The sequence below is a fragment of the Octopus sinensis genome, linkage group LG5 (genome assembly GCF_006345805.1).
Source record: "Octopus sinensis linkage group LG5, ASM634580v1, whole genome shotgun sequence".
In the NCBI taxonomy this organism is placed as follows: Eukaryota; Metazoa; Mollusca; class Cephalopoda; order Octopoda; family Octopodidae; genus Octopus; species Octopus sinensis.
The window spans coordinates 16,829,933-16,843,619 of NC_043001.1; the positions used below are offsets into that span (position 1 = coordinate 16,829,933).

Sequence of the window (13,687 nt, forward strand, 5' to 3'; positions counted from 1 at the left end):
TTAGCCAAATCTCATTAATAAAGCGATCCCTTCTCATCCCCTATTCGCTTTTCCTTCTTTCCACTCGTTCTCTTTCATTCATACACTCATACAATGTCTTGACAGTGTTTAGCTAAGAATATAGTTTATGGGATGATGCACTAACACAGGAAACAATAAAGAATGAAAACAATATTTCGTTTAGAGCCTTCGATGTCCTTATATTGAGAACTTGCACGTCATCACCGTACAAGGTTGGTACAGGTATCGTAATTCCAACAGTAAAGGCGGCGAGCTGGCAGAAACGTTAGCACGCCGGGCGAAATGCATAGTCGTATTTCGTCTACCGCTACGTTCTGAGTTCAAATTCCGCCGAGGTCGACTTTGCCTTTCATCCTTCTTTGATCAAGGCTAATCGACCAGACATAATTGTTAAAGACAGGGAAAAAAATACCTGCAGACTAATTGAGGTAAGCGTCCCCACTGATAAAAATATATCTGTAAAGGAATTTGACAAACTTGGTAAATATAAGGACATGGAAATCGAAATACAAAAGATGTGGAATCTTAAAAACAAAAACTGTTCCTGTTATTGTAGGTGCCCTAGGTATGATAAAAAAGAGATGTCAGAAACACCTAAGACAATATCCCTGAGAACCATGTCTCAAGGAAATCAAAAGATTGTGGCTAACAAGTACCGCCGCCCACTCCTTAGAAAAACCCTATCAATGTAAATGTTTGTGTTGTATTACATGGAGATATTTCTCTACTTCCCCTCCCCAAGCTTTCAGCTATATTTCAACAACTCTTAACCTTCACTTGCCCTAGGGCGCTGGGTGTGCCCCGGCAAGTGATTGCATCAAACATGCAGATTAAAAGTAAATGACAATAATAATAATAATAATAATAATAAAAAGATGCCATTCTAAAACGGTAGATTATCTAAATAGCACGACATATGGACGAGGTCTAAAGATGGTTTTACTTTTCTACTATAGGCACAAGGCCTGAAATTTGGTGGGAGGGGGCAGTCGATTAGATCGACCCAGTACGCAGCTGCTATTTAATTTCTTGACCCCGAAAGGCTGTAAAGCAAAGCCGACCACGGCGGAATTTGAACTCAGAACGTAAAGACAGACGATTCTGTCAGCTAACCGCCTTCTAAAGATGGTTTCTCCAAGAAACTGAAGTGAGGACATTGAAACATCAAAAAAAAAAAAAAAAGACTTACCCAACAATGGAGATTTCTCATAGTATCCATCACGGACTTCCAAGTAATCGTAAGTACACCCGAGGGTCTCCGGAATGTCAAGAGAAGTGATATTTAGAACGATTTTCTCTCCGTGTGTTGCAGATATTCGCCATTCACATTTTTCTTCGGTTGAGGACTGACGGTTGGGCTTATGTGAGAATTCACCCGAAGCAGTTTGAAGAGTTCGACCACATGCTGCAAGGAAAACACAATCAATATTTCAGTTACGTATTGGTTTAATCTTATATTGGTTCCAATCATTAGATTAACTGTGGCTCGCCTATGTATGTATGTATGTACGTATGTATGTGTGTATGTATGTATGTATGTATGAGAGTATGTGTGTGTGTATGTGTACATGTGTGTATGTATGTACGTATGTATGTATGTACGTATGTATGTATGTATGTGTGTATGTATGAATGTATGTATGTATGAGTGTATGTATGTATGTATGAGTGTATGTGTGTATGTATGTGTGTATGTGTGTATATATGTATGTATGTGTGTGAGTATGTATGTATGAATGTATGTATGTGTGTATGTATGTATGAATGTATGTATGAGTGTATGTATGTATGTGTGTGTGTATGTATGTATGTATGTATATGTGTAAATGTATGTATGTATGTGTGTGCGTATGTATGCATGTATGTATGTGTGCATGTATGTATGTAATGTATGTATGTATGTATGTATGTAGGTGTGTGTGTATGTGTATATGTATGTATGCATGTGTGTGTGTATATATGTATGTATGTATGAATGTACGTATGTATGTATGTATGTATGATTGCATGTATGTATGTATGTATGTGTGTGTGTATGTATGTATGTACGTATGCATGCATGTATATATGTATGAATGTATGTATGTTTGTGTGTTTGTATGTATGCATACATGTATGTATGTATGTATGTATGTATGTATGTATGTATGTATGAATGTGTGTATGCATGCATGTATGTACGTATGCATGCATGCATATATGTATGTAGGTGTGCTTATTTGTATCTGTGTTTGTTCCCCCTATCGTTTTACAACTGTTTTTTTGGGGTTTTTTTTTACTTCCCAGTAATTTAGGGGTTCGGCAAAAAATTAAAAAAAATACCCATAGAATTAGCACTGGGATCGATTTGCAGAAAACAAAATTGTGCCTCCCTTTAAGTCGATAGTATTATATGTATCCATTCCAAGACCCTTTACTCTCCTAAGCAGTAGTTTCGGTGTTGTCCCAAGTGCAGCAACAATTACCACAGGAATACTTGTCATCTTCCATAATCTCTTCATCCTGATATTTTGCTATTTTCTCATTTTTTTTGGTATCGATTCTGTTAAACGATATTTCAAAGTCAATGACCTTGCTCTGCTTTTCTTTCTTTCTTTCTTTCTTTCTTTCTTTCTTTCATCTGTTATCCTTTATAATCATATCTGGTTTTCTTGCTTTAATAGCATAGTCAGTCTTTATGGAGGAAATCCCATAAAATCCAGTAGTTATTACTCACTATCACAGCCCCTCGCATACCACCTTTCTGTTAGAATAGTGGAGGCGCAATGGCCCAGTGGTTAGGGCAGCGGACTCGCGGTCGGAGGATCACGGTTTCGATTCCCAGACCGGGCATTGTGAGTGTTTATTGAGCGAAAACACCTAAAGCTCCACGAGGCTCCGGCAGGGGGTGGTGGTGAACCCTGCTGTACTCTTTCACCACAACTTTCTCTCGCTCTTTCTTCCTGTTTCTCTTGTATCTTTACTTCAAAGGGCCAGCCTTGTCACATTCTGTGTGTCACGCTGAATCTCCTCGAGAACTACGTTAAGGGTACACGTGTCTGTGGAGTGCTCAGCCACTTGCACGTTAATATCACGAGCAAGCTGTTCCGTTGATCGTATCAGCTGGGACCCTCATCGTCGCAACCGACGGAGTGCTCCTACTCTGTTAGAATTCATTTTGTACTATCTAGAAATGGAATGTTTGACACGTTTCATAACCTGTCACGATGGCTTCCATTCAAAAACTCGTTTAATTCAATAGTTAATGTTTTAATTCCTTATCTATACTAAGCTCACTTTTTCTCATATCGTTGTAATCGCTCTGTATTGCGAAGTCCATTACTAAAAACATGTAATTAAGTCTTATGTAAAACTGTTTGTTTGGTTGGGTGTTAGCCGCTGTAAAGAAAAAATTCATACAGATTTGTGCATACAACTTTCTAATAGAGGAGATGGAGGTTTGTACGTGGAGAAAAGGCGCAAAATTGAACGCTTAAGCAACTGATATCATTAGTCTGGAAGCTGTATATTCAATATTTTACTCGTATTTATATTTCTTCAATTATATTTCGTTGCTGTAGTTCTAGAATTTCACATAGAATATGGTATGCTAGCTTCCGTAAAGAGGTTAATTATGTACTCATATTATTAACATTTGTTGGCGTCATTCATATTCCAGTTCGTATTCTCATACACATTTCCTCCTAAAAGAATTTCTCTTCCAGAACAGTTAACGCAGCGAAGTTCTTCCGCATTTGAATGTACAAGAACTCGTATATAGAGTACAGGAGGCGGTCGAAAAAGTCAGCTCCTATGTATGGCTGAAGCGAGAAGACCGAAAATGGCTTGAAAGTCATAACTCACCGGCGGGAAATAACATCACTAGGTGAGAAAAGCTGACACTGAATCAGCTTCGCTGATTGACAGGTGACGGTCGTTTAGAGAATGCGCGGGCTAAAACTACGCGCCTTCACTAGTCAGTTAAGGTGAGACAGTGTCACGTGACAACTTGCTGGGGCTGCCTGCTGGAGCCTAACGGCAGGTATTTAAAGGGGAAAATTTGACAAGTTAGTCAGTCACCGGCTGACACTCACTGACGATACGTCGAAGAGGCCAGGGAACAGAAGAAAGAAGAAAGGAGACATGCACCCAACACCAGAGCTGAAGACACCTCCGAATGGGGGGGGGGACGTCAAAACGGATTGAGGAGTAGGGGCCGAAACCGGACGTGGTTCCTCCTGATGATGTCTTGAGCTAACTGGATCCTATAAAGGAGCTGTTGTGGTAGCAGACCACGAAACACGGTTGTAATTCCTCCAAAATATGTAAACAGTTTTCAAATGATTATATTTGGAATCAAAATACTTACTAGGACAACGATATAGTCTATTGGCTTGTCTGATGTCTCCAGGACTCAGTTTTAGTCTTTGACCAATGTCCTGGTTTCCATAATTATGTTTTGGTAAAATAGTATCCACAAAAGTCGCCCGCGCAAATGTGTTTCTTGCATAATGCATTATACTTCCGTAATCGTACTCTTCGCCCAAGGAGTTGACATCGGTGGAAGTAAGTTTGTTAAAATTATATTCTTGACCTGTAATACGAGAGAATCAGGAATAATTTGTTAACAGCATTGAGAACAATTGTATAACAGCAACAACAATAATATCTATTTCTTTACTGCCCACAAGGGGCTAAACACAGAGAGGACAAACAAGGACAGACAAACGGATGAAGTCGATTATATCGACCCCAGTGCGTAACTGGTACTTAATTTATCGACTTCGAAAGGATGAAAGGCAAAGTCAACCTCGGCGGAATTTGAACTCAGAACGTAGCGGCAGACGAAATACCTATTTCTTTACTACCCACAAGGGGCTAAACATAGAGAGGACAAACAAGGACAGACAAACGGATTAAGTTGATTATATCGACTCCAGTTGACCTCGGCGGAATTTGAACTCAGAACGTAGCGGCAGGCGAAATACTGCTACGCATTTCGCCCGGCGTGCTAACGTTTCTGCTAGTTTGCCACCTTAACAACAACAACAATAGCGCTTACGAGGAAAACCTAACTGTGGTTACTTAATCAACTTAAAATAGAGGTCACATTCGATTATGTTTTTTCGAACTCTAAAATCCATAGGCACTGTTACCCGGTTTCTATAGCTTGTAAGTTTGGCTTTATGCATCCTTACCGCACCTATTATTAGCCTTTTGTGTCTGTTACAAGCCTACTGTGTACAGCTTTCCAGCATCGTTTCATAATTTTGACCCCTCCCCTTCTCTCTCTCCTTCATATTTTATTTATATAAGCATGCAACATTCAGGTAAGGCGGCGAGCTGGCTGAACCGTTAGCACGCTTTCGGGGTCGATAAATTAAGCACCAGTTACGCACTGGGGTCGATGTAATCGACTTAATACCTATGTCTGTCCTTGTTTGTCCCCTCTATGTTTAGCCCCTTGTGGGTAATAAAGAAATAGGTACTACTCGGAGTTTTCCAGCATGCCATGGATATAAAGCTATGTGGCTTCCAATCATTGATCAAAACACGTGCTACCTTTCATCGGCTGTCTGTTTATCCTATGATAGTTTCACACAGCAGATGATGAACGGTGGCACGTAAATTGATCATCGATTAGAAATCGAATAACTTTATACCTGTTGCTTGCCGGGAAACTCTGAGCCCTGTATGCGAGTGTTCCATCTTTGTATTCTGTATTGAACATATTTCGCTATTTCATTAAATATTGAAGCCTACATCTGTTGTTGTTACATGCATGGTTAATTGTATTATACATACATACATATATATATATATATATATTATATATATATATATATATATATATATATATATATATATATATATATATATATATACTTATTAATTCGAGGGGAGGCAATGTGAGCAGCAACTAAAGGAACATTACAAAATCCACAGAAAGATCAAACGCATACGAATATTCATATATTCATTTATATCTACAGAACAGATATAAAGTCCGACGTTTAAAAATATAATAATATATAAATATATAAACATCATATAAAAATATATAGATATATAAGAGACTCAGAGTTACATATATAACACATTGAATTTACGTTTAAAACCATAAAACATTTGGTAAAAATTTGGGGTAATGAAAAATTCAATGACATTAAAATGACGTATATATATATATAATGGCTACAAGATATCTCGCAGTTTCCTTCTACGCCATTTTGAAACACATCTTTTTGTTTTTACACAACCAGTTCGAACTTGAAAACACGATTGCGAAAACAAACTTCTTAAACAGACAATCTAAACGATATTTCTACTTTATCTCCGTTTAAAGATAATTTATTCGTTTTCTTGTTCCTATGAAATAAAGTATGGACGTCGTTTTTATCAAAAAGATTGAAAGAATATAAAGCACAAATAAAAACACAAAATGTAAACATCAAATGTCTTTTAAGCACGTACCTGGCATAATATTACTATAAATAATTTCTACATGGTCTTCTCGATCAGGTCGCGTATGTTCATGCCAAAAGCCTACAACATGGCCCAATTCATGTACTACAATTCCAAATTTATCGCAATTTTTTCCTATTGATATGGCCTGTGCTCCGTTCCCGCGTTTTCCAACATACGAGCAGCATCTGAAGATATCCAAATGGTTATTGATAAAGAATATAAAAATCGGTAGGGAAAATTATATTGAGTATAAGAAGAAACACTCTGGACGATTCAGGATAAAATATAGCCAACGTATCAATGAGTAAAATGCTAGAATATCATTACTATTGTGTATAAATGTAAGTCAAATGTCTGTCATATACACAGTGCTTTGTGGTCATAATATTTTAAAATATTTTATTGAAAATGCAGTTCATTAACGCCGACAGTTTGCTTTGGCTGGTCATTTATATTACGTGTTTAGTGTATATTGTTTTAACCTTATCTTTGTTTCATTTGCTGGATTACGGCCAGTTTTGAAAAGCGTCTGGAAGGTTTTAAGCCATCAAATTGACTGCAGTACTTATCTGAAGCCAGTGACTTATTCTGTTGCTCTCTTTTTGCCGAACTGCTGCTTCACTAAGACGTAAACAAAATCAAACCCGTGTTCGAAACTCACACACACACATGCACACGATGCACGCTCGCACACACACATACACACTCACACTCACACAGAAGGCTCTTCTGCTCAAATTCTGACTACATTATATTCCTGGCCCATGGCTATGGTAGAAGCCGTAAAATGAGACTTAATCTCGAACCTGAAACTACGTTTTTGTACAACGAACTTCATAACCACAGTTATGTCATACATGTGTATGCATTTGTGCATATATAGGCGTAGGAGTGGCTGTGTGGTGAGTAGCTTGTTTACCAACCACATGGTTCCGGGTTCAGTCCCACTGCGTGGCACCTTGGGCAAGTGTCTTCTACTATAGCCTTTGGCCGACCAAAGCCTTGTGAGTGGATTTGGTAGACGGAAACAGAAAGAAGCCCGTCGTATATATGTATATATATATGTGTGTGTGTATATGTTTGTGTGTTTGTCCCCCCAACATCACTTGACAACCGATGCTGGTGTGTTTACGTCCCCGTAACTTAGCGGTTCGGCAAAAGAGACCGGTAGAATAAGTACTAGGCTTACAAAGAATAAGTCCTGTGGGTCGATTTGCTCGACTAAAGGCGGTGCTCCAGCATGGCCACAGTCAAATGACTGAAACAAGTAGAAAGTAAATATATATATATGTTTATATATGTACGTTAGTGTGTCAGCATGTGTGTGTGTATGTGTTTGTGTGTGTGTATGTGTTTATAGTTTATAGAAATCATAATGATTTCGTATTTATTTGAAGCATAAGGAATAAAGACCCATATACTATCACCATTGTCTCGTGTTTTAACTTGTATATTTTGACAAACTGGCGTTCACTTACCCGCATGGTCTTTCTGTAAAAACAATATAATCAGTGTGATGGGGTTCACGATCAACAAAAGTTATACAAGTATGATTTTCCCAATGGCGCATCGCAAGTCGAAAAAGAGCCTTGTGTGTACCTTGTTTGAAAAAGAAACAAAGAAAATGAGAGGCAATTCCTTCAAGGGAAGAAGATAATATCTTGCAGAATATTTATATTTATATTAGTAGATTACTAATACAGAATGGGTGATGAATAAATATACGTAGTTACATCCATGTGTATTTAGTCTCATTCTCAAATTGGGCCCACGAGGACCTTTTAGTCGCAAGCTTTATTTATATTGTAACAAATAGTTAATCCTATCACTGAAGGTTTAGGAGGGAGTGATGCACGGTTCCCTGAGCATTTGTTGTTTCGTTGGCTCGATTCTCTTTCCAAGCTGCTGAATATGCCCTCCTGGGCCAAATTTCGCCACCAGACTGTGAAATATGAGTGTTAGTGTTTGTTTATTTATATTACTATATTGTTATACCCCCTAATAACGGTTTCTTATTTTGGGGAATATAAAATCGAATGTTATATTTAATAATGTTTTATGCCTTCAGTGGAGAAGCTAAAACCTGATATGTATAATGTACGAATTGTGAGATCAAGAAAATTTGAGGCTGAATGGTACAATTATACTGTTGATGAATGGTGAAAATAAATACTTTGAGTTAAAAAAAAAAACGACCTTAGGTCATTAAAAACATTAAATTATTTTCTATTTCTTGTGCTTTTATGGTTAAGCCAGGAGTAAGGAGAGAAGTAACTGTTCTCCACATGCTCTCAATCATATTCTGATACGGTTTATATTCACTGATGCTTGCAGATAGAAGATGGGTGAGAAGAAAACTTCAGAGATTCCAAGGGAACAGGAAAGGAGACTTGGGTCCTAGAGAGTGTAATGCTCTAAGATTAAAAAGAGGAGTAAAGATATACATGTTGATATGGGTGATGGAAGTGGTATACAAATAAGCTTGACCAGAGAGGTACAGGTCACTAACGTACAATAAAATAGGGTGTATGAGGAAAACAATGTCTGAACGTTAAAGGGTGGATTGAATTGGTGATTTTACTGATCGGGCGAATAGCTTCCTTGTGAATGTGAACTGTTAAGAATCATGCATCAAAATATGGGAATCCAGAAGAAAATTTTCTTTAAGATCGACATATAAAGAAGACACTTACCACTGAAATTGGACTGTATTTGGTATGGAATCACACCATGACTCCAAAGACGGTCTAATCTGGCAGTTGCAGCTCTACGAACTCGAGAACTTCGATGCTTCGTTTCACTCGAACTTCTACTTATATTTTTATTATTTAATGTGTGTGCGTTTAATCTTTCCCAACATTTTTTATCCCTGTAATACAATAACATTTTATTAAGTTAAAGAAATAATATGTATAGCCACGTATACATACATATGTGTGCGTGTGTATTTATTAAACATTATAATACGTTAATAACACTTCCATTACTGCACAGTTTCGCCGTTATGGATTGTTCATATGTTAGATGCTATCGTAAAACTCCAAAACGATGAGGACGTGCAGTGATGGGAACGTAACTAGCTTGTACTGTTTAATACACACGTAGCCATTTCTTCTCTTATCTCTCACTCTTAAACATCTTAACCCAGACAAACATTAAAAGTACGTTCAGAGGAACATCTGTTGTATCAAAAGCTTCGTTAACCCGAATCACTGTGCTGGGATGGACGCCACTAATAAGTAGAGAGTGGACTTTGACGAATCTTTTTTTTTTTTTCTTTCTTGCCTGAATCTATATATTTCTTTACTGCCCACAAGGGGCTAAACATAGAGGGGACAAACAAGGTCAGACAAAGGGATGAAGTCGATTACATCGACCCAGTGCAAAACTGGTACTTTATTTATCGTCCCCGAAAGGATGAAAGGCAAAGTCGACCTCGGCGGAATTTGAACTCAGAACGTAACGACAGACCAAATACCTATTTCTTTACTACTCACAAGGGGCTAAACACAGAGAGGACAAACAAGGACAGACAAACGGATTAAGTCATTTATATCGACCCCAGTACGAAACTGGTACTTTATTTATCGACCCCGAAAGGATGAAAGGCAAAGTCGATCTCGGCGGAATTTGAACTCAGAACGTGACGGCAGACGAAATACTGCTGAGCATTTCGCCCGGCGTGCTAACGTTTCTGCCAGCTCGATAATAATAATAATAATAATAATAATAATAATAATAATAATAATAATAATAATAATAAACCAGATATTGTTGTGAAAGACCAAAACAATAAAGTTTGCTTATTGATCGACATGAGCATCCCCTGTGATCAGAATATCTCAGCGAAAGAGTTTGACAAGCTCAGAAAATATAAAGACCTACTCATTGAAATTGAGAAAATGTGGCATCTCAAGGCGGTTACAATACCAGTGATCGTAGGAGCACTAGGAATGATCAAGAAGGGAACCGAAAATTATATGAGAATGATCCCTGGCTTACCGTCCCTGCAAGAAGTGCAAAAAATTGTCTTAACTGGTACATCACACGTATTGAGAAGAGCATTGTCGATGTGAGAACTGTTGCTGCTCATGTATTTTAATTTAACTTAAAAAAAAAAAAAAATGAACGAACTAGTGAGTTTAGTTTAATGGCCTACCAATGTATACTATGAGTTTCTTTGCCCTAGGAGTCGGGAAGACACCCGGCAAGAAATGGAAGCAAATTTGAAAGAAGAAAAAAAAAAGTAATAATAATGATAATAATAATAATAATAATAATAATGATAATAATAGTTTGAACAACAACAACACTATGGTGTGGGTGACTGATTGGAGATGAAATAATAAAGGGAGCAGATTTCCGTTTTTCGCTCGTACCATTTATCTCTGTTACTCAAACGAGAAAAACACAATACAAACATATTAGCTACGTAAATAGAAACACGTGAATAAACATATGCCATGGCTGGTATAGAAATACGATACAGAGAAACACGAGGGCATGAGACATAACTACACGCACCGTCTGCTCCTCGGAGCTATCTGGTTGTACACAACCTCCGCCCAAACACATCCGCCATACATTCGTATTTCATCTTCTCGTCACGTTTCTTTTACGTTCTCCTCCCTGCTTCAGATCCCCCATCTTATGTCTTTTTTACAACCTTACTCCCCAAAGAGTAGTTGTCCCTCCGGAATTCTCTCATCACCTATGTTTTTTCTTACAGATGTCAACTTCGTCGTTCAAGATTACTAGTAAACAGCATTGGTCTCTTACTGATCTTGAAGATACTAAAGCAAACCTAGATATCAACATTGGTTCTAAATTTTGGCTCAAACCCAGCAAGTTCGAACAGGAATTAAGTCGATTATATCGATCCCTCCGTGTTCAACTGAAAGGAATGAAGGTAAATTGGACCTCGGCGGAATTTGAACTCAGAACGTAAAGACGGACGAAATGCCGCTAAGCCAGATACCATTATTGCGAAGGAGTAATTCTCATAGAGAACAATCTCTCTTTATAGACGTTTTAATCTCAATGGGATCCAAAAAGAATTTGAAATGGATTATCCAAGAAGGAAACTTTTACAAGAAAGCGTGAAAACATCCAGATCTCCCTCAAATCATACCCCACCATCTTAAACACACCCTTAGGTCTGTTGTTAACTCTAGGTTTCATAAGGCCGGAGTTTAGCTCGTTTTCTTTGACATGTAAGTGAGTGAAATTACGACACACCCTCTTGAATGGGTCACCGGTCCGTCGCAAGTTTAATTTCCCAGCTATTACTGAAATTCATTTACAACTGAAGAACTGAAGTGTTTTGCTGAAGAACACAACGCACCTTCTGGTCCGGGGATCGAAACTACGGTTGAGAGTGCAATGCCCCAACCACTAGGTTATCCTTAAAGAAAAAGTACATATTATATATATATATATTATATATATATATATATATATATATATGTCGGAGAGTGAACATACTACTATCATGTTCTTAGGAATGAAATTAACCTCTCTGTCTATATATCTACCCTCTTTATAATGTTGGCAAATGAAATAGGGATAAGAATGTGCATTGTTCGTTTAATTGGAAAATTCTATAAGTGGCTGAAGATTGCTCGACATTTTAAAACTGATGTAATACTTATTGTGTTTAATAAAATGAAGTAGCATGAAACAATTGTACTACACTACCTTATTCCTTTCAATGATCTAAAAAATCGACAGAAAGTATCGTATCAGATCACAAAGCAAAACTGAGAGGAAAATTTCAAATACTCACTTTTTCCGACATCTTTTTCTTTTTCTGTGGCTTTGTTTCTTTCTCAATTTGTGTTTTAACGATGTTCTATTTGAATGTTTTTCATGTAAACTTCTTTGTTTTTTCGCTCTTTCTTTGTTCCGCCAAGATGTCATGAGATCACGGACATCCGATTGTGTGAGAGCGATATCATTCATAAAGCCAGCTGAAAATATAACAAAATCAAAAACGTTATCAATCAGTTAAGTCCAAACATATACATATATATTTATATATATATAGTAATACACGTAAAAAAAAAAAACATGACTACGAAAATTATATAAGACAAAACATTTTCTGTTATTTGTTTGAGTCATTTGATTGCGGCCATGCTGGAGCACCCCCTTTAGTCGTCGAAAGCAAATCGACCCCAGGACTTATTCTTTGTAAGCCTAGTACTTATTCTATCGTTCACTCTTGCCGAACCTCTAAGTGACAGGTCCGTAAACACACCAGCATCGGTTGTCAAACACAGACACACAAACACACACACACACACACACACACACACACACACACACACACACACAAGACACACACACATACAACACACACCCACATATGTATATATACGACGGGCTTCTTTCAGTTTCCGTCTACCAAATCCACTCACAAAGCTTTGGTTGACCCGAGGCTATAGTAGAAGACACTTGCCCAAGGTGCCACACAGTGGGACTGAACCTTGGAACCATGTGGCTGGTAAGCAAGCTACTTACCACACAGCCACTCCTGTGCCTATTTACAAATTAATATCACATAATTGTAAATATAGGCGCAGGTATGTCCGTGTGGTTAAGAAATTGATTTTGCATCCACGTGACTTTGAGTTCAGCCGCATTGCACAGACCTTTAGGCAAAAATCTTTTACTACAGTCCCGGGTCAACCAATACCTTGTGAGTGAATTTGGTGGGCAGAAATTGTGCCTACGTCTGTGTGTGTGTGTGTGGGTGGGTGGGTGTTTGTGTGAGTGTGCGTATACGTCCACATGTGTGTAGATGGAAAGTGTGGGGAAGCCAGTTGCACATATAAGTTTGCGCGTGTATGCGTGTGTGAGAGAGTGTGCGTGTGTGTATATCGACGTGTGTGTACGTCCGCGTGTGTGTGTTTGATTGAAAACAGATGTTCGTTTGTTTATGTCCCTGCAACTTAAAGATCCGGCAAAAGTTACCAATAGAATTTGAGTTAGACTTTAAAAAATAAGTACTATGATCGATTTGATTGATTAAACCCTTCAGTAAGGTACTCTAACGTGGCTACAGTAAGGTACTCTAGCGTGGCTACAAGATGAAAAATACTTAGTTAAGTTTGTTAGAGAAAACAAACAGTTTAAATTTACTGATATCAATATAAAGAAATTATATTTCTTTAACATATAATTTCTTTCCGAGATTCTCGAGGAAAAAAAAACAAAC

At 37.8% G+C, this 13,687-nt stretch overlaps 1 protein-coding gene across 1 annotated transcript in view; it reads right to left on the reverse strand.

The window, feature by feature from the left end:
• Positions 1 to 12,444, reverse strand: part of LOC115212291 (dorsal-ventral patterning tolloid-like protein 1) — a 38,614-nt gene extending 26,170 nt beyond the window's left edge. Inside the window, exons 1-6 of the mRNA XM_029781133.2 lie at positions 12,254 to 12,444; positions 9,162 to 9,337; positions 7,947 to 8,067; positions 6,475 to 6,653; positions 4,370 to 4,594; positions 1,210 to 1,426 (exon numbers count right to left, since the gene is read on the reverse strand). Coding sequence (XP_029636993.2) covers positions 1,210 to 1,426; positions 4,370 to 4,594; positions 6,475 to 6,653; positions 7,947 to 8,067; positions 9,162 to 9,337; positions 12,254 to 12,429 — 1,094 coding nt within the window. The 5' untranslated portion in view covers positions 12,430 to 12,444. The remainder of the gene's footprint in view (positions 1 to 1,209; positions 1,427 to 4,369; positions 4,595 to 6,474; positions 6,654 to 7,946; positions 8,068 to 9,161; positions 9,338 to 12,253) is intronic.
• Between the last annotated feature and the right edge of the window lie 1,243 nt (positions 12,445 to 13,687).